At 38.7% G+C, this 22,836-nt stretch overlaps 1 protein-coding gene across 3 annotated transcripts in view; it reads right to left on the bottom strand.

The window, feature by feature from the left end:
- Positions 1-22,836, bottom strand: part of LOC111582448 (cadherin-18-like) — a 208,900-nt gene that overhangs the window by 115,414 nt on the left and 70,650 nt on the right. For all 3 annotated transcript variants that reach the window (XR_008603032.1, XR_008603033.1, XM_023291120.3), the window contains exons 3-4: positions 18,362-18,656; positions 6,409-6,528 (exon numbers count right to left, since the gene is read on the bottom strand). Coding sequence is in view for 1 of the 3 variants with exons in the window: in XM_023291120.3 (XP_023146888.1) it covers positions 6,409-6,528; positions 18,362-18,656 (415 nt within the window). In the remaining 2 variants the exon portion in view is untranslated. The remainder of the gene's footprint in view (positions 1-6,408; positions 6,529-18,361; positions 18,657-22,836) is intronic.

Below are 22,836 nucleotides of genomic sequence, written 5' to 3'. Positions count from 1 at the left end.
GTAAAATGATTCATACATGCATGAAAGTCGTGGGTACTCGTGACTTTATGAAGAACTGATCTATATCGTGATGCACGGAACGGCTTTGGTTACGTTTTCACCAGAGTTCTGACTTACGGTGAAAATCGGCTTACATCAATTCACAGGGACGGAACTCTGATGTAAGTCGAGGACTTCCTGTAACTTGTTGCACAGGTGGAGCAAGTGCTCATTTGACCACATTTTGAGCTTGCGAGCCTTCGTTTGCTGTTTGACTGCCATCTGGAAGTCTTGGGCTTTCTTCAAATAGCAATTGTGAAGGCTTCAGTCTTGTATCTGTTTCTATTTGTGTGTAAAATCTCTTTAGTACTGGAGTTGCCATCACACAGGGGAACTGTGCTACAGGAAAGTCAGTTGGAAGTCTGACATTGAACATTACTGATGGTTTTGTGCCATTTAAAATTGTTCAAAAGCAGATAGTTCCCTTGATCTTTCCCCAACCGTCCAATGATTCCTGGTTGATGTTGTGAGCGGTTTTGGTTCCGTTTCTACTCCCCACAGTGACTACATGTGATGTCGTCCTCCATTCTAGTCTCCCTCTCAGCGGGGGATCCTGCCTTTAGGACGCACCAGCTGAGATCTTAAGGTGTAGAATGGTTTGTACTCTTTTTAAGACTCAGGTTAGATGTTCTGACAGACCATCCATGCTAAATTTGTAGTTACATGACAAGATTTAGAAAGCATTGTTCAATTAAACGACCCCTTCTTAATAAATACAAGAAGCTCTCACAAAATCCCCATAAGCATACACACTAGTGCTTGTTTCTATTACTTGAATTTATCTCTTCCTTGTCATTACTACACATAATTAACAGATTACATTTAATATACTGGAGTCAACATCAAGATCCTCCTAAGTAAAATATGTAAATACAAGTACCATCAAACTTATGTAGAGTCAGTGAATACATACCATGATAAATGGACACAATCAACAGGTCAGATAATTTATTTAGATGCATCACTTGGGCAAGCCTGTTCCTCTATCCACTTGTAGTTTCTTTTCTCATTCTTTCTCTCTGTAGTCATTTATTTTTTTTTACTTTCCTCTGTTTTTCATGCAGTTTACAGTCTACACAGAATTCTATCTGCCACCCCATAAAAGCCATTTTAGGACACTGTAAACCAAGTTATTTTTATTCTGTTTAAATTTGTATTTTCTGTTTAGACCAGCAGCTTGATTTAAGCAGCTAAGACTATTTTGCTAACTCTCCAATGACACCCTTAAATGGGCCATTTCTGCATTTTTTGGCATTAAGTTAAATCATTTTTCCTTGGTTTCTATCTTCAGCTGTAGAGTTCTATAGCTAATTATCAATCAAACAGTAATGAGCTGTTTAGATAACTTCCAAGTATGAAGTAACACTGTGACACAGTAAAAATACTGACTGCTGACAGCATTTTATTGTGATTTTACAGGATAATTTGGCAAACATGTTTGTCAGAAATGCACTACACTACACCGTAAAAAGTTAATTTGTTTAGGATTTTAATGATTTAAGTAATCTATCCTAAGCCAGTGGGATTAAGACTAGCTGTACCTTTATTTAGATAAACTGAATTTAATTGTGTTACTAATTGGAAAATTTAATGTATGTTGTTTTAACAATTGTCTGTATGGAATAACCCTAATTATTTAAGTGTATAGCACTTTTGTGTCCACAGAGACATATATGCATAAGTTCATTGGAAATACATTAGCTGTATAGGGATGAGATTAAGGACTACTTTTCATGATATTACTGCATACAATTGCCACAGATTCTTGACTTGATTTCTTCTTGTAGTTAACATTCGCTTGAATCAAGTGATGTTTACTCCCTCACTTACACACCTCTTATAATATATACGTGTGAGGACTTTCATTGCGTTAAATTTAAACAACAGTGTTATCATGTATCACTGATATATAACACTGTCAATACATAATTAACACAAATAAGAAAATAGTTTGACAGAATGTTTGATGGTTTCATGGAAATACAAACCTGGCTCCATGAACAAACCCATCTCAATAATGACACCACTATGCTGCTTTGTAATCACAGATGACTTCATAGGTGCAGATCCGTTCACATGTTCAAGTATCCACTTTTTATCACTGATGATCCTCAAGACAGTCGTGCGACTTAATCCGAGCAACCGGCCGATGTCTGTCTGTTTCTTCCTGTTCCCAGTGTTTTATTACATCAGTTTCACTTCCATGGAGATGGCTGTCCTTTTCTTCAAGGCATCAGAAAAGTCTGACTTATGTTTGGGAGCCATACTGAAGTTAGCTGGCAATGCAGACGGTCATTCATGGAATGAATCCAATGTGGTGGCAAATGTAAACAAAGCCATCTTATAGCGCAGCGTGACGACTGTACGTACAGTATTCATCCACTCCATTCACCAGCTAGCTCCACTGAATCAGTTCCGACGTAACAATGAAACGGTGGACGTTAAACCGAGGACCGGCCCGTAATCAGTTCCGACATAACATTGAAACGACATAAGTCAAGGATGTCATAAACCGAGGACCCCCTGTATATGAATTCCTTTCTACGTGGTTTTCATTACTGCCTTCGCATTACATTTATTTCCCTTGTACCTTGACAAATATGGGCTAAATTGGTTAAATTCAAAGTAACGTGGTTAAATTCAAATTAAAACCCTTTTTCTGTTGGTCCATTAAATTACTATTAATTATCAATATTAACTAAAATGAAGCATTTCACCATGACTAATTTTGCAGTTGTATCGCCCAGCTCTCTGACAACCACAGTAAAGAAAACTACTGTGCTGAGCTGAGTGTGTGTAATTTGAGGGCGAACGTGCCACATTATTCATCATGTTCTACTTTGCCAGAAGCAGTAAACAGATATATCATCTTTTCTACTCAACTGGGAATGCAGTAAGTGCTGCATGAATATCAGTGAAATAATGCAAAGCTCAAAATAACTGGATTTACTCTGAGGCTGTCTCACTGTGAAGCCTGATTTGTATGGAGAACCACACACACAGCAGACAGAGCGGTTTGTGTACCGAAACCTCCATTTCTGACTTCCATTCCTATTGAGGAGAATATGCTTTGAAAAGAACTCTCACTGAAGACACATTGATATTCTCTGTATGTCGTCTCTACAAGGCCTTCTTCCTCCCTTTAGTGGACGGAGCAACATGACAGGGAAAGTTTTGGGAGGAAAAACACAAAGAAGTGGAGGCGATGGGGGCACGGGGACAAAAGAGCCTTTTTTTTCATCCCTGGCCTCTTTTCTGAATCCTGTCCGCTCTGACACATCGTCAACAGCAGCAGCCATTTGATTTACAATGCACTTAGTTCACTGCTGTGTTACAACATTATTGATAAGAGCATGAAAAGATAAAAATTTCATCTTTTATCAAGACATCTGCAACACTTCCCTCCCCTCGCACATCCCACTGTGTGAATTAAAAAGCGCAGTGTCCTGTGAGGCTGTGCAGCACATTATTAGATTTGAACTGAACTGAAGAAGTGGAACCTGAAGTCCCCCGATGAGACAGAGCTGGAAGAGTGACACAGCACATCCAGGTTCTTTTAAAGTAAAAAAGTTGGGGAGGAAATAGAATAAAGGAGTTTCATTCATGGCAACTTTATACTGTTTGGGAAAAGGGCCAGAACACCTGATGTGACTGTTCTGGAAACAGATATACTGAATATATTGAGACAACAGGTACATCCCAGAATTCTCCATAGGCAGATTCAATTTTGAATTTGAATGAATGATGTTTTTTTTTTTTTTTTTTTTGACAAATAGATTTCTTCTGGCCAGAGATCATATAAACAAGTGATAAAAGAAGGTAAGACATTATGTTAAAGATGTTAACAATTTACGTGACATTCACACCTTTGTCATGAATGAATGTAACTTTATTCGCTACTACATCATACAGTCCACCATGTTCTCCTCATTGCTAACAAGTTTGCTTCATGTCTCCACTGGGATTTTGTTCCACTCCCCTTTTGTGATGATCTCCAGGTCTTTGAAGTTGGAAGGTTTCTTTGTCATCAATCTGGTCTTCAGTTTACCTCCACACATTCTGGATGAGATTCTGGTCTGGACTCTGAAAGGTTCATATCATTTTCTGTTAACCATCGTTGTCTTGTTGGAAGATCCAGTGCTATCTGAGGCCAAGTTTTTCTGCAGACTATCCGATGTTTCCCTCCAGAATCCTAATGTCGACCTTGTTTCCAGTGATGCTGTTTACTTTGACAGAGCTGCTGGGTCCATCGGCCAATAAACATCTCCAAAGCTCCACATTCCCACCAACACCTGACCGTGAGGATTGTATCCTTGGGGTGGAATGTATCTCCTTTGTTTCACCAACAGAGTCATGTCCTTGTTGCCAAGCAACTTCATTTTCATCTCGTCTGGCTTTAAAAATGATGACCAAAAGCTCTCTTCTTTGTCCAGTTGAGCCTTTGTGCATCTGTCTTGGGGAAGTGGAGTCCTTCTTGGTCAGCATCCATGGAGACCAGCATTATTTAGGAGCTGCTGGAGTGACTTCTTGATATTCTGTTACCAGAACTGCTAACTTTCATCAGGATACTCTTGGTGGTGATCCTTGGATTCATCTTGGCCTCTAACATTTGTGCCAGTGCATGGGGTCACTTTTGGCTTCCTACCATGCACTCTGAGAGTTTTCACATTGTAGAGCTCCCTGTACTTTTCTATGATGCTTTGCACTGTGGCCACTGGCACTCGACAATACTTGGATTTGGCTTTATATCTTTTCCGAGCCTTGTCAGCAGCCACAGTGTGCAACTCTCATGCAATTTTAGGAAGTAAAAATGTGAAAAAAACAGAACAAAAAACCCCCAAACAAAACAGAAATAGCTAAAATTTATCACTGATATTTCTGACATTTTATCTTCCTGTTTTTTGTCAGTTGTTTATGTCTTTTCCAGCTAAAAGAAACCCATTGGCCAAATAAAAATTCGCTGTAAGTTAAAACTTGCCATGGGTAAGATTCATTTGGGGCTCACCGCTTTATACGAGGAGGATGTTTTGAGCTTGCATTAACTCCTGAACAGGGGATAAAAGAAATAAAGGCCTGTCCCACACAAAAGCCTCTTTTTCTTTGCCACTGATGCAAATAAAGGCCTCGGCCACTCTGAGAATTTACAGTAGATATCATCGACCTACCCTGAGGCTGCACTGAGCACTCTGCTGCTGTACAGCACTTCAGTCTGTAAGCAAGCAAGCAGTATTACACCATCTTTTATTCAACATACTGTACTGAGTCGAGATTTTTCTCAATTTAAAAAAAAAAATGTATAACTGAAATAATAGATTCTCAGTCAAATTTCCACTGAAAAATGCACTGCTGATTCTTGAAATGTGCACAGGTTGTTGATTTTTAAAATGTAATTCTTATCCACAAGCAAACCTGGGAATCCAGATTGCTCTTGTAACTGTGTGCATGGTTTAGATCATCTGTCAAAAGCATAAACAACTTGTTTGGATGGATAATTGAGCACTAAGATACTGAGAGAAAAGTCCACAGACTCACAGGTGGACACTAATGCAACACTCTCTGCTGCCAAATCCCCACATCACATGTGAGAAAGACAAAATGGAAATGACTGAAATTAGCAAAGGCAGAATTCAGGCATATTTGCCCAAATGTTGACAGAGAAAGAAAAGAAAAAAAGAGAGGATTTCCAACAAAAGGAGACCAATATCTGCAGTGGCACCATATCACTGCTGCACGTGTCTATTCATTTATATTTGAGACTATACAAACATTTTATTACATGTCAAGTGTTTGGCAACTCAAATTACAACTGTGTTATGATCTATGTTATACTTAACTTTGCCAAAAAAGCAAAAATCTGATAACAAGTAAATAGAGCAACCAACTACGGAAAGTGATGAAAATGCGAAAGTACAGCTAATCTGTTGATCACCTGCAAACAAAAAAGTATCCTGACAAAAAGATAGGAGTCTTGCACAAATGCCTGCAAGGGTTCCTGAATATCTCTGAGCTGTATGAAGTAAACAACCTGGAGTGCAGCTGCTCTTTCACTAAAATATAATGGAGCAGGTGGAGGATTTCATTTGAACTGCCTCCCTCCACCTGTGACACCCATCCTCTGAAAGATCTGCAGAGAAACAGTTCACAGGGACTCACCACCTGCATCGTTACCACAATCTGGAATCCTCCTGTAATTAATAGTTTTCCTAAACATTCAATAGACTCAGACAACAAAAGAAAAGCCACATGCTTTCCTTGGCTCTCTGCATCATTCGCTTGTTTACGGCACTGCTTGTGCCGGGCGATCCCTGGTTACCTTTCTGTTGGAGCGGCAGTAAAAAGCCTTTAAACTGAACACAGAGGCAGCCTTACCTGTCTTGGGGTCAACAGAGAAGTAGGGCTGCCCTTCCAGGATGCTGTATACTATCTTGGCGCTGTTGCCGTAAGTTGGATCATCTGCATCTGAGGCCATCACCTGGACCACTGATGTTCCTGCACAGAGAAGAGAAGATATAATAAGTGATCAGCTGGCGATTAGACAAAACCATTTACCACCGACACAAAACGTGTTGTTGAAAACCGGCAGAGTTTAAATGGTTACATCTTATAATTCATTGGGTCAGCATGGCTCAACACAACAAATCTGTTTAATCTGTCCTAAAAGCCCCAAATTTGGTGTATGTGTTGGCAGATACATTGGAAACATAAGTGGATATTGGGCCATCACAGACTTTCATCCTGGTGGCTATGGCAGCCATTCATTTGTCAGATGGTGGATGCTGTTAATGTCTCATTGACAGTGGAACTAATATCAGTAGTAGTCATAGTCTTATTAGTTGTACTACGATTACAGAGCATTAACACTAGTACATGCACAGTGTTAAGAAATTTACTTTCAAAATCTTCTGCACTACCGATTACAGAATACATACACTTAAAAAAAAGTTATAATGTAATCTGTAAGAGTCCAGTTTCCAAAATGTTAGGACACTGTGTAAAATCTAATACAGAATGCAGTGGTTTGCGAGTCATTTGAGCTCCATATTTAACCAAAAATGGTACAAATATGAAATGTTGAAACACAGAATATTTATTGTTTTAAGTTCAAGTTGGGACAAGGGCAACAACAAACTGGAAAAATTGTGTAATGCTGAAAAGAACACACAATTGACCATGTCACAACTAATTAGGTTAATTGGCAACAGGCCAGTAACATGAATGGTACAAAACAAGCATCCCAACGGGGCTTTCAGACAGAACAGATGACGAGGGGCTTATCACTCTGTGGTACACAAAGAGTTAGACAACTAAAGAATAATATTTCATAACATGAATTTGCAAAGAAATTGGAGATTTCATTGTCTACAGTTCATAATATAATAAAAGGTTCTCAGAACTGAGAGAAATCTCTGTGGGCAAAAGACAAAGAACAAAACTACCACTGAAAAGTCGTGATCTTTAGCACTGCAGTAACAAAAGAGAAATGATTCTGGAATGGAAGTCACTGCAGGGACTCAGAAACATTTCTGAAAACCATCGACTGGAACATAGGTTGTCTCTGCACCCACAACTGCAAGTTAAAACTCCATCATGCAAAGAAGACAGCACAGATGAACAAGACCTTGAAATTCCACCACCTTTTTCTGCACCTGAGCTCATTTAAGATGGACTGAGATGAGGTGGAAAACTTTCCTGTGGTCGGATCAGTCAAAACTTGGGAAATCATAAATGTGTCCTCTGGGATAAAGCGGACAGGGACCATACAGCTTGGTTATTTTGGGTTTTAGTTGAGTTATTTTCTTGCCTTTCGGTCGATGTTGCCTCCTTTCTTAGTCTTATTTCCCACCTCTGAGATTCCCTGATTGTCTCCACCTGTTCCTAATTACTCGGCCTCCCTGGTGTACTTAGCCTTGTGTTTCTCCCTCTGTCTTTGTCAGTTCATCTGTTCACCTCCTCAGTGGTTTCTTACACCCTCCTCATGGTTTATTTTGGATACATTCTTGTTACTTGAATTTCTTTTGGATGCAACTTTTGATTCTCCTGGATCCACCAGCCGTCTGTTTGTCTGTCTGCTAGTCTTAGTTCAAATTCCACCCACCTGTTTCTCTGTGTGTTTGTTCTGTACTCGGGATCCTCCTTTCTGAAGTATATATAACACATTGATGATATGAGGGTACATTAGTGCACACAGCAGGGGGTATCCTGCACATCTGTGAAGACGCTATTAATGCTGAATGATATTTACAGGTTGTAGAGGAATATATGCAGCCATCCAGACAATATCTTGAAGTAATATGCAGCTAAACCACATTACTCTTACAGCATAGCTCTGTGGCCACTAAACTGGCCTTTCTGCAGTCCAAACCTGTCGCCCACTGAAAACATTTTTAACAAAAACACCACAAAGGAAGCCCTGAACTTTTCCAGCATTGCTGCAAACCCTAAAACTTTTGATTTTCAGAACAACAGCAGTTGCTCTCCTCAGTTCCCAAAATGCTGCCAGAGTGTTGGTCAAAGAGGAGTTGATGCAACATAGTGGTCAGAACATCTCAACTTTTTCTAAATCTGTTGCAGGCACTGAATTCTGAATGAGCAAATGTATTTCAGAAACCAAATTTCTCAGTTTCACTATTTGATATTTTGTTTTTGTACTATTTTCAAACACTTAGAGGCTTTAGAAGATTTGGAAAACCATTGCATCATGTTTCATGTTGGTTTATTCACCATTTAGCAGCCTGCACTGTGTTTAATGTAGTTAAATGAATGAAGTACTTCAGCTTTACATGACTTTTCATAGCATGTGACACTAGGAATGGACATGGTATTCACACAGTGCTACTACCTAGTTTACGTTGAAGCCTTTTCGGTTTCTCCTTGACCTTTTATTTTCCACAGCAGCAAGTTAGAAAGATAACCAGTAAACAGGATGAAAATAAAAAAATCTGTGAACTTACACTTTCATAGAACATTTTATTGACACTCTGCTGCCTTGCAACTAATCCCCTTAAAATAAAACAGCACCAGAAAAGGTAGTTTTTACCTTCTTTGAGTTCCCACAGCACGAAAAGGTTGGAAAAAGATATGAATAACAATAATGTGAATCCACAATGCTGCACAGAGCTGAGAAACAGCTCACACACCAGAGGCTGTAGTTCTCCAACAATTGTTAAAAAGTTTCTGGACAATTTTTATACTTTTGGAAATAAATGAGTGGCCAAAAATGAAGCATACATGATGCATCCAGAACTGGCAGGGGGTGGGTGAAGACAGAAGGGATGAATGAGCTGCATGACTTGCTACGAGCTAATATGTTGTGGTTGTAGAAAACGCTGCTGGTGCAGAAAGGCAACACTTCAGTGCACAGAACTCTGCCAGCTGACTCTGAAATCTCTCATTTACTCAGACATTAAAGTGCCACAGCTGGTTGTTTTAATCCATCCATCACTATCTATAATCCAGATTTACAGGGTATTATTTGGGTGCGCATGATCACACATTTGTCAGAACTTTGCGCCACATAATTACAATATGAATAGTCTTCCAATTTTCATGTTGTGCCCAGGTGTTTAACTTCTGTGAAAATGTAGTTTTAGTTTTACAGAGCTGTGTTTTATCATATGTATTCTAAGTAAATAAAAAACAGAAAATATTGGCCAAAGTTGTATTAGTTCATCAAAGGAGAAATGTAAGGCTGAGCTCACAGGTGGTTAGTTAATTGTGAGAAAATAGTAAATAAATTTTAAAAAAGCAAAATACAAACTTATTCTAGATGCATTTCTGTGACCACAAAAAATAGGAACTAATGAATCTTTATATTGGAAAAGCTAGTAAAAGTACTAAAAAAATCATCAAACCCAGCTACTGTTACAGACATTTTGGTTGTAGTTATTAATTATTTATTCCAAATTTATAGTCCAGAATATTTTATGAGACTGATATCCTGATTTAGTCCATTTTCCTTCAGTTGAACTTGGTACCCTGGTCTTATAATAAGACTGATTTGTGGGAGCAGATTTAATTACACATTTGCACCTACATGTTTGAAATTAATAATCATTTTTAATCACAGTGTGATATGTGAGGACTCATTTCCATGACAATGAAGCAAACATCATCTGCTGATCCAGATCATGATTTATGAAAAAAAGAGCCAGAAACAGCTCGTCAGCCGACCTTGAGTTTTTTATGATTCAGTTTGAAAGGAGAACCCAAATGCAGACATATGCAGCAAACAGGCAGCTGAAAAACACAAAAGTAACTTCAAGAAAAAGTATAGGCGGTGAAACAAAGGCTGGCAGGGCAACAAACAAAAAGCTTCAGGAGATCCCGTTATAAAAGGAGAGGCCAAACAAAAGTACAACAAAATTAATCCAAAGTACAAATGAGAAAAGGATTCAAAGACTAAAAGCAGGGTTGAGGAACATCCTGGGAACTGCAGAGGAAAAGAATTCAGATGTGATGAGATGAACTGACAAAGACAGAGGAAGGCAGGAATGAAAAAGGTGAGAAAACACACAAAGGGATCAAAACACCAAAGACACATTAGGTAAATCAATTCCAAATACCTGGAGAGGGACATCAAATGCACACACAGGAGACACAGGGAACTCATGGAGCAAACATAAAATGTATTTTTTTCTTGCATACCTATGTCTGTGTTGTCACTCTTGGGCATAATATGATATCTTTCATTCAGCCGACTGCAGTTTTGGTACTAATGTTTAATTTCTAGCTCAGAAAATGATCCCCCCCAAACACATTAGATCACAGGCGAGCGTGAAAACTAAACATAATGTTACTGTCACTGCTCGTGCACATGCCTCTGATTAGAATCTGAAATGAAAACCAGCCACAATCTATTTTCCTTATCAGCATTAAACTCTCTTGTCTGTACGTAAATGCGATGCTAAACTTCCCTCTGAATGCCTTCTATGAGCTGTACTTAAGCGCAGTGTGTGCTGTCAGCAGTGCTCTTACAAAGAGCCACAGCCCATTAGCCTGAACATGTAGCAGCAGGTAGGAGAAGCCAAAGCTTTTATCCTCATTCATCATGGCAGACCTGCAACACATTTGTTCTCATGGCAAAGCTAGTGTGAAATGTGAAGATCATGTTAAATTCAGGTTCCTGGAGACGTTGTATGCCTTTTCTCACTGATTTTGAGTTCTTTTTTTAGAAGTTACCAATAACTTTCTGACTGTTGGGATTTTAATTTTAGGTCAGGTATTGGAGAAAAGGTCGGACGACCGATTTGCACCTCAGGGTCGCTACGGGCCTCCATCAAAGTTTCCTCTGGCTTCGCCCTCTATGTTTGAAAAGAGAATGAGGGGCCAGAGGAAGGACCCCAGCACTCAGTTGTAGCGTACTGTTTTTCAAATGTGATTAAATACTGTAAAAATGGAACAGCATAATCTTTGTGACTATGAGCTATGACTTCCTCTTTGGGACACTTTTTCATGCAACTATGCAAAATAATCATTCTGTCTCTGTGTTCCTGAACCACAACCTTCTCCTGATGTTGCACGTTGATCCTGCAGCTACTTCCAAAGAAAATCTCATTTGCTTTCTGCAAAATGGGTAAATTGGAAAATTACAATTGGCTTCTGAATTTCAAAGTCTATCACTGCTTTACCAACTGCTTCCAGTGACGATCGCAGTTAATTATTGAGTTTAGTAACCTGCACTTAGTCATTCACTGTCTGCTGTGTTGTTGCTGTGTTAATAATTATTCGTAGCAATAGTTAATAAATGCTTGGCGTGTTGCTTTGTTTGGAAACCTGACATCAGTGGAATCAGAATGAATGACTTGTGACTAATTCTGTTTAATATAATTTGATTTAATACATTTTCTGAATATTTAATCTGAAATATTCCAGATAAAACTTTCTCAGATGAGCTAAAAATGTTAAAAAAAATAATAAAAAATGCAAGTGGTGTCCTGACGAATGAGTGCAAGTTTAATCTTAAAGTGCACTTAGATTACGTAGATTTATTCGGGGCTGAAACTGATGATTTTGGAGAAATGGCTGCTGTAACACTGTTGCATTCCTCTTAACTTTTAGACTATCAGTAGCTGTGTTTATTTGCCTACAGATTACCATTTCTTGGCAGGTGTTGGTGTTGTAACTACTCTACAAGGCCATGATACCTTCTCACAAAACCTCCTTTACTCTTTTCCATCAATAGCCAACCAATCTTCAGAAATCTTGGGATGCTACTGCAGAATATTTACGACTAATTCTCTCTGCTCACACCACAAGAAAATCCTCCTGAGCACATGAAGATTTTATAAGGCATCAAATGCATTTATAGAATCTAAAATATCAACAACCCGTATATGTAATAATACCAGCACCATAATATCACACACTGAGATCCACTCCTCTGCATTATTAATACTTTCACTTTAAGCACACTTGGTTAATAATATTTACTCCAGGAGGACTCTGAACGTACTCCAGTTCTCCGTTATTCCCTTCAGCTGTTAATCCTCTTGCTGTGACACACAGCTTGATGCAAAGCCTATAATTTCAAAGGTCCAGACTGAGAAATAGCTGGTTCTCTTAATTAAAAAGCCATCGCAGTCTGATAAAGAACACTCCACCGCTGCAAACGCCCGTCTGTTTGCATAACGCATATATTCCTACACCGTCTAACGCTGACCTCAACCTACACTTCTATTGGCAACTGGGGAGTTACTAGTGAGAAAAAAAACACATCAGAGAGAGTAAATAGTGAAAGAACTGAGTGTCAGGAGGACAATGAATGAATGAAAGAGCGAGAGATAAGAAGTGAGGACACAGTAGATGATCTGCCAACCTTAAGATTAGTGGACCTCCTGCTTGACTGATCCGTCGGGGGGTTTAGAAAGGAAATATGGGAGGTTCAGGGGATGAAGAGCAGAGTTGGTGGGATAAAGAGCAAATAAAAAGAGACAGAGTCTTTAGGAGAGATGAAATAGAGGCAGCAGCTCAGAAGCAACAAGTAAAGACAGAGAGAAATGCTGCAGCTGCTCTTTATGCTCTGTTGGCTGGTTTTACAGTCAACTTCTTGATTGATGACGGCGATCAGTGCAGTGTAGCCTACTGACCTCTACGGTCGGAAAAACACAGATTTTTAAATAAACACTCAAGATTAGCACAGTGCACCTAAACCACGAGACACGTGGATGACCAAATGTGTAAAACATTAGGAGAGATGTTAATTTAAACAATAAATATTGTTCCCAGTTCCTTTCCTAGACTGCTTTTGTTCCCAGTCTATCCCAGTTCCAACACACCCAACCCTCCCAGTTAACACCATGGATATTCCTTATAAAAAATGAATGCAAAAACTTCTATCAGGTTGAAGGAACCTTGAAAAATCTTAAAGCATCACTCCAAATACTAGTTTAGTCATGACTTTTGAAGTTCTGAATATCATCATTTTTGTAGTTTTCAAAATTCTCACCAATCGCCTATTTTTCCCTGGTCTGTGTTAAAATTTGTGCTCAGCATCCACTAAACCCTAAAGATTATTTACTACTAAACAGTTGTTGCTGAATATTTAAATTCCAAGTTAAATTTACTATTTAATTTTATTTATGTAGCACTAATTCATGACATATATGACACTGGAAAAGCACGGCTTGTTAAATTTTAAAAACATGATCATGTATGCTAATGTACATTTGGTTTTCAACGTTTCAACGTTGTTCATGGTTATGCACCCTAATGTTCTTCTGTACATGGTCTCTGTCAAATAAACTATATAACATATCTATATTGAACTAGAGAACCCAACAACCCAAAGTTTCCTTTGGATTCCCTGTAAGTAAGCAGTCAGTGATAGTGGGAAAGACCAAAAAAACAACAACAACAAAAAAAAAAAACATCCAAAAGAAACCCCTTGAACAGAGATGGAGGGAAGGCGGCCATCTGCCTCGACTGGTTGGGGTGAGAGCTGTGATGAGGAGGATGGAGGATAGCAGGAGAGCATACTTTAGCAAATAAAGAATCTTTTCACAAATTAATACCTCTGTTAGTGTTCCCTTTTTTTGCAACCAAATGTTTGATTCTGTCTCGTATTAATGTAGCCGTATCATACCAAAAATTTATTCAACAGTGCATGAAACACTGACTGTCACAGATCTTCCTAAATATAGCTTTAGAGCTGAAAAATCCACTTTCTGTTTTGTCTCCTTATTTAACCAAGAAAGATTATATGAACTCATTGAAAGTTTATTTTTAATGGCAAAGTGTCAATGTTCATTCCTTATACACACTTCAAACTGCAAGATGTTACATTAATCCATTGTGTAATATTTCTCTGAACATATCTAATTTCCCATACTTCTCACTGGCTGTAACATTACATTCAGCTGACTTCAAGGTTTTCCATGTCTTTGAGACACCTACACTCACTGGTCACTTTATTTCATAAAGCTGTGAACTCTAACGCTGTTCAATACAACAGCTCCACCAGAAATTCTTCTTTTATGAAGCTTCTGTTTTTGTTGACGTTGTCAAAAAGGAGATGATTCAGTCTGATGTTCATGACTGAGGTTTTAGTAGACGGTGGTTAAATTTCATTGCAGATATATAAAAATGAAATATGTTTTTATGGCTCCCTGCGGCCTTCTGTGGGATAAACCGGGAAGTGTTGATGGATGGGATGGATGTTAAATTAGTCCATTATTTAGCAATTTTCTACGCTGACAATGTCAACAAAAACTGAAAATGGAGAGGCTGAGTAAGAGGAGGATTTATGGCAGGTGTATCTAATAAAGTGGCCGCTGAGTTTAGGTATCACTCAGAGATAGAAAACCTTGAAGTCAACACAGTATAAATACCTGAAATAAAACCACTGAATGTGATTCTACAGCTGGTGAAAGCATAAAAACATAGCAATTCTCACAAATTTATTGAAATTCAATGACAAAAAGTAATATTTTTTTGTTTTTTTGTGCTCTATTGTGTATCTCTAATTTTATTTGTCTTGCTCTGGATGTACAGCACTTTGGTTCAATCTGTGGTTGTTTAAAGTGCTATATAAATAAAGCTGGATTGGATTGGACTGGATATAACATCAACCAACATGTCTTTATATATCTGCAATTAAAATTCACACAAACATTCAAGGAAAATAATATAGTAAAAATACCTCAAAAAGATTTTTTTTCCAGCTCCAAATGTCATTTTTTCCGTTTTTTATGCAGGTTTAAAGAACTTATTGATATCATAGAGCTATATCATGCTGTACAGAATCAAAAAATGGTTGCACAAATTTTAAAACTAGTGAAAATAGAAACTTTTGACTATATAGTTCAGATATAAAATTATTTATTGCTATTAATCTAATTACTGAGAAACCATCAGCATCAGCTGTTTAGTTGCAAATTGTCCTCAAGGTTTCATGGATGTTTAGGGCAAATTATGATCCAATCAAGTGACAAATCAGCGACTGAAAGTGTTTAGAGGGAATCTGATGGCAAAAGCTTTCAAAATTAAGAACAAACATATTCAGAGCAAAGCTTTATGATTTTGTAAGGTCCCATGAACTTCATAGACTTTTTAATATGATTTATTCCTCAGAAAATCCCTGACATGAACTGGAAAGGTTCAGTGAGTTGGCATGAAATGACCTTTCTGTTTTCATGTAATTTGTGTGTATATGTGGTTATTTGCATCCATCTGGTTGGAAAATACATGACATACATAATATTCTGTGCGTTTCTGTGTGTTTTTGATTTTGCAGATGTGTTATTCTGAAGTGCCACAGAGCGCTGTTGTGTATCTGAAGGGTTCATTTGCAAAAACAGTTGTCTGTATTTTGATTTATTTTTCTAAACCATGTTTTTCAATTATGCACTCCAGGGAAGAGGAATAAAACTGCTGTTAGGTTGTTTCAATACAATCACTCTCCCTCTCTTTTCTGAAACTTTTCCCAAATATGTGCAGTTTTTTTTTTAATGTGCACAGGAATAGCAACCAATTTGATGTTGGTTTCTGCATCTCAAGAATGACTTTTATCATTTTTTTACTAATGAACTCGACCAGTGAAAGAGATGCATGTGCAAACATCTTCTGCATAATCTAAAATCGTGCTGTTCCCAGATGGGAGATGTGCATCCTTGCATGTCAGTGCTGTGAAGCCGACAGAATTAGCAGATATTTAATGAGCATCTCAGCAACACACTGCTCTTTTTCTTAAATTTCTGTCTGGTATAAATACGTGTTTCAAAAAAAGCTCAGGATTTCAAAATAAATATTTTCATTAAAAAATTGTTTTCATCATAATTTCACCATCTGTAGCAGAGATATCTTATTTCTGTGTAAATAAAGGTTGTTTTTTGTTTAGTTCTAATTAACACAGGTAGTCTAAATGGATGTGAACCATCATAGTAGGTGGTAAAATGTTAAAAAACCTTTATTCCAACAACAAAGGTGACACAAAAAGAGGTCCCAGGAAGCTGCTATTAAATGAGCTGGAAGCCCGATGGGAGCAGAAGCTGCTCAACTAAATAATGATTGTTTTGATGTTCAATAACTAACTCATATTTATGCAGCGAGTACAGCTGTGGGGACAGACGAGCTAAAATGTAAAGTTAATTCAAAGGTAAATGAACAAATGGTGCGTGTTCACAACTGTTCTGTCACAGTGTGAGTCACCAGCATCAGGACAAGTGAATAATTTGTCTTTGAATTAAATTATTTACATAAGATTCACTAAGGTTTTCACTGCTGGGAGACAGAGGATAAAGAGAAAGGATAACAGACAATAAACTGAATGCTGTTGTTAATTTTATCTAGGGAGACTAGAATAAAAAATATTCCTTGATGACCTATTTTTCACGGCAGAAACAATCCTAAACAAAAAACTCATGTTTTCAGATGGAAACTGTGTGCTTCATCAACAAATAAAAACAAAACAATGGTGTTCAACATAGCTGAATGGACAAAAGAACTCATTACCTTTTTATTCCAAAGTGTTTTTCAATAAGCTGCAGCATCTGTGGATTTACACGCTGCAGCTCCTGATCAGAACTTCTCTTGTTCAGTAGACTTGTCAGTTGTATTTCTGGTAATTAAGAAGCTCCTTACGTTCAGTCATGTCTGAGGCACTAAAGTTATCTGGATGTTCCTGAAGGTAAACAGATTTCTAAAGTAAACTCATTTACCAATTACAAAGAGAAGCAGCAACAAAACAGCTGAGACAAACTATGAACATGCAGACATCATTTTCTTAGATGTGGGACTAAGAAAATGCCCGTAAATTGAACTCTGCTAATGTAACACAGCTGATGTGGATGTAATGTTAATGTCATTTTCAGTGTGGTATCTTTTGACTGTCAGAAAGAGTGAGTCAGTTCCAGGATTAATGATGCCGCTTTCTCTCCGTATTAATGTTTTCCAACCATCTTCTCAGGCTAAACCCAGACAATAACCATGGTTTTAGTGAACAAGTGAGTGAATCACCTACTGAATGAGCAGCTGCTCTTCACTGAACAGACCACGTAGTTTCAGAGAAGCTCACACTAATACTAGGTTAGCCAGATGGACGGAGAGAGAGCGAGAGAGAGCAGCTCCGAGTCTGGAATTGGTAACTGGATTTACTGAGGAGAGTCCGTCTGCTGCATCAAAGCAGAGTCTTTTTCACTAACCTTAACACAGACCGGAATAACATAGGTATCCATGGTAACCGATGGTGTTCATGGTTCTTCCTTCCTAAGAACTTCCTTCAAAGGCAGGACATTTACAACTTACAATTTCATTTATCAGATGCTTTTATTCAAAGCAACGTACATCTCTGAGAGTAGATACAACAGATTGGCCTAACCCTAACCCTTGCCTAAGGGTCCTCGCTGGACAATTCACTGGGATTTGAACCTCCAATGTCCCGTGCCAAAGTCAGGTGTGCTAGTCACGGAGCTATCCAGCAACATTTTATTGCCGTCCAAGCAATGTCCAATGACAACAGAATGCTAATAAAGTTGAATTTAATCTAAATTCCAAATCATGAGGCCTTCACTGCTCAAATCTCGCAACACTGATTGGTCCAGTACCTTCCAGTCTTTGAAAATCCCTCATTTTGAGTATAGACAGAAAAGCACTCACAGATTAAGCAAACAACATTGATTATTCCATCATCCCATCCTAGCATGTCAAGGTTTGTATAGATGTTGACGTGTCACAGCATGAAAAGCACAAGATGCAGCTAATATCACTAAACTGAAAGTATTCTGTATAGGTGAACCAACATGGCTTACTAGGACACCTAACCAAGTCATTACTAATGTTACTGGTTAACAAACCAATCAGACAAAGCTGTCTAAGCCTTCTGTCTTACCAATGTCGGACATCTCAGGCACCGTGGCTGAGGACGGTCCGGTGGGGAACGTTGGAGCGTTGTCGTTGACGTCCTGGACCTTGATGATGAACTCTGACTCTGCCTCCAGCGAGCGGTTGGTCCAGCGGTCGATGGCCCTCGCATGTAGGACATAATGAGATTTGCTCTCGCGGTCCAGGCTCTTGGCGGCGTGGATGTCACCCGTCGTCTCGTCAATGATGAAGATAGACCCGGCCCCCTCGCCAGACAGGATGTAGCGCACGGAGCCGTCGCCCTTGTCGGAGTTGGAGTGGAGCTATGGAGAAAAAAGGAGGAAAACCAGTGAGGGAGGGAGCGCTAAAGTGGCTGACAAGTATGTAATGTAGAGTAATGGCCGCGTGTCAAGATGAGCGGTCAGTTAATGGTGAGGAGTGGGCAATGAGAGGCGCAGCTATCCAATCAGCAGAGGAGAGGCAGGACGAGGCTACTGGAGGATTTGGAGTGTGACAGGTTGTATAAAAGGTTCAGTATCTGAAACAAGTTGCTGTCACAGTAAATGGGGGGAAAGGCGAGTGTGACAGAACACGTTGTACGACACAGAGTCTACCCTGAGCTGGAGGCGTCACCGAGGAAATTAAGGACCAGGACAGAAAGACAGATAAGTAGCAGGGGAAGTCAAAATGAGACACCCTGATAAATAGTATTCCTGTATGACTGGAAAGTATCTGAGACAGTCTGTTGTGTCGCAGTGAACTTGTGTTGACTTCAAAAGAGTTTGAAGTTTGAAGGCTCTGAGTAATGTGCTGTAAAAGGCACACATGTTGTATATCTTTAACCTTCCATAAAACATAATATAACTTTTAGATAAAGGACTCCACTTGGAGCATGTAAAGGACGCATACTCTATGAAAACATGTTCTTGTTTTTTCAGTTTTCTTAATCAGAAACACTTTAAAACATGTCATTTAGAGGCAGCTTGATCATATAAAATAATGTGAAATCCATTAAAGTCAGACTAAATTTTGCTAGTTAGCTATCAGCTAGTTTGCTAGTTATGAGAAGGACTAGTTTTGTTGCCTTTCTTTTTGTGTTATAATTTAAAATCTATATTTGTCTCAATTTCCTGATCCAGCATTCTTAGTTATTTAGATATCAGAGCATGAAAATGTATTTTTTAATTTAATCCTGTGAAACCTCCAAACCTGCCAGTGTTAGTTTTATCTGTCTGCACCAAAATTACACTATTTATCCGACCCAGAAACTGTAAAACTGAAAAAGAACATCAAGGTTTTCACATTTCTGACGGTGCTTGAACTATCCACAATTCATTCAGGAAAAATAACCAAATCCAACTTAAAACCGTGACGCATCACCAGATCTATTTAATTGATTTATTCAAGATTTACCAAAAATAGGCTGTGTGCATCAGATCCTACAAAAAAAATTAAAAAATATGCACTTGACTTCAGTTGTGAGAAACGTCCACAACAAAGACTTTTCAGGTGAACTACAGGCTGACATCAAGAGAGTTTGGAAGAATAAAAAAAAAAAAAAAAAAAAAAAAAAAAAATATATATATATATATATATATATATATATATAAAAATAAAAAAAAACTTTATTATCCCTCATATGAGACATCTACTATTAGCCATGGTTGTGTTGTTTCCATGGCAGTGTCAGACTTTATATTGTCATGAAAACTCTATGTAAGAATGAGATAGGTGACTGAAAGGCCCAGTTGGAGTTCAGAGAGTTCATGAAAATGGACAAACAAGTCACCTGGGTTTAGTTAAATCTCTCTCACCAAGCAACTGGCACTCAGCCACTGCAGTTTGTTTTACCTCTGCTTTGTAGTTAATGTATTTTTTAGTTGGTCCTTAATTGTCACCTCCTCTGTTATTAGTTTTATGGTCAACAATGTGGTCTTTGAATAATCCTGAGCACTATCATGTGGACAAATACAGTTAGATTTTCCTCCTGCCTGCAGTCTTGCGGTGTTAACTACCAATTAAGGCCTCAGCCAGTCAGATAAGAACATCACTAACTGCAGCTGTCCGACTGCATCCTCTGCTGCAGTTGGTGTGTGTCCCTGACAGCTCAGAACATCACAAGTGGATCCTTGTGCTTCACTTGCTGTATATCTTTTGTCTTTTTTCTTCCCGCAACAAATTCCTGATGGATTTCTCTCCTCCAGAGACTCTCATGGACTGAGAGATCCTTTGTGCCCCTGAGACAATGAGCTTCACTTCAGAAGTCTGAGAAATGCTGCTGCTGCTGTTGATGCCTTTGTTACCTGATCTAAAATGCAAAATACTTTATTCACAGTATGTGAATTTACACCAATTACAACTAAGGACCTTAGCCCTCTAATTTCACTTTAATAAAGTTCTGATGCTGATATCATCTGTTCAGTGTGATTGCTTTGCTATTCAACAAATGTGTGATGTAGCCTGAGTTTAGAATTTGTTATTCTTATCCTTTAGTTAATCTGAGTAGCCACATCAACATAAACAGTAAGTGTATTCTAATAAATAAAGCTTAATCTGAGGACATCTTTTCTACCTGAGGTGAATGAAAATTCATTTAAGTAACTACGCCTGTGGATTCTTTATTACACAAAAGTTTTAAGGCTGAACTCCTGTAACCAACTTCATTTCTGTTCCAATAAAGAAAGGCATCTAAATGTCAGATTCTGGTCTTGCAGCAGTCTTTATGTGTCGTTCCTGTGCTTTCACCTTTGCAGCACAGTGCAGCTCTTTGTGTGCTTTGGGCTTCATGAAATAAAACCTGCCCAGGTTAAAGGCAGAAATGCTTAATCTTATCTCAAATTATCTGTGATAATAACTCACCTTACGTTATCTTTCTGATTCCGTACAGTCAGACACTGCTGCTGCTGTTTAACACGCTGCAGATGATGGGATCTATAATCACCCCCCTCCTATCTAGTCGCTATCCAATAATGGCAAATAGGACGTGAATGACACAATGACAGGCAGAGCAGAGAAAACCAAACACAACCTTGTCATTCCATAGGAGGCTGGACTGACTGGGGAATTCATGAGAATCTACAAACACCATCTGTTCTTTTTCTAACTCAGAAGCACAGAAAGAAAAGCTTGTTCACCCACATATCCCGTTTAAAGCTGGATGATAAGATCTGGTCCACGGGAACTATGGATTTACACCTTATACTAGAATGTATGCCTCAGGTGATCTGATTGGCTTCCGATCCCAATGTGTTGCCTTCATTTTCACCCTTTACTAAAAAGCATGCTTACTTATCCAGAAAAGCAGCTTTGTGCTAGGTGTAAATGGGGTGTGAAAGTTATACATTACTGAAGATTTAAATAGCTACAGTCTCACAGTAAGTCTGACACTGACAAAACCTCTGAACTTGTACTGGTTAGATGGCTTTAGTTATACAATACACCATTCAGCCCAACGTTAAAGCCACCAACAGGTGAAATAAATAATATTGATCATATAGGTTTCAATGCAATGCACTGCTGGCAAACCTTGGGTCCTGGTGTTCATGTGGATGCTACTCTAACCTGTACCACCTAAACCTCATTGTCAGAAACAGCTTGAGGAACGAAGAGTCCAAAGTCCCCAGATCTCAATCCAACCTAACATCTGTGGGATGCATCAGAACGAACCTGATCCACAGACACCCCAACCTGCAACCTACATGACCCAAAAGATTCAACACGACCATCCAGACCACATGACACACAGTGTTTTGATTTTGACAGCACAAGGGGGACCTACACAATAGTCAATGGTGGTTTTATCGGTGTATATACTGAAAAGACAAACTACAAGTCTTGTCAACAATCCAAACTGAAGCCTCACAGCCTTAGATATTGCGACACCATAACTTGGCACCATTAAAACTGACAAAAATGTGCTTTAGTTAAGGTGGGGGGTGACTCATTGAGATGTTTTTCACTTGGGGGTCTACTTTAGTTCTATATGTACACATCTGAGACTGTTCGCTACTACAAAAACACCAATAGCGCCACCAAACAATGGCAAGGAGAGGCCATAGCACCACTGAAATGTCATTGGCCAACCCAGATCTGATTGGTATACGTCAAGTTCGTTCACTGAAACTGTAATCGCCAAGTTTCAGTGAATGTATCGTCTTGTACAAGTGAAAGCAGCATTAAATCATGAGCAGCATGTAACAGCAGTCAGTTGGTTCTGCTGCCTGTGCTCAGTAAACTGTAAGCTGACCTGCCAGTCAGCCTTACTGCCCATTTTCCCAGAGGATGCTCATGATTTTGCAATGAAAGAAATCACTGCACATTTTCCCCATAGACCACCATTATAAACCAACACATCTGTAAAACTGTTGACAGCACAGCTCGGCTTGTTTTTACTCTTCCTATTATGTATTTTGAATCCATGGAGGTTTCATATTTGTACAAGTTCCCCAGTGCCTCGAACAGTAAGTTTTATTTCTGTAACATCATCATGTTGTAAAATCGATG

This window comes from Amphiprion ocellaris, chromosome 10 (assembly GCF_022539595.1).
Source record: "Amphiprion ocellaris isolate individual 3 ecotype Okinawa chromosome 10, ASM2253959v1, whole genome shotgun sequence".
NCBI classification, from domain to species: Eukaryota; Metazoa; Chordata; class Actinopteri; family Pomacentridae; genus Amphiprion; species Amphiprion ocellaris.
Note: the sequence above shows the minus strand (reverse complement) of the source record. Positions and strands in the feature narration are given on the sequence as shown.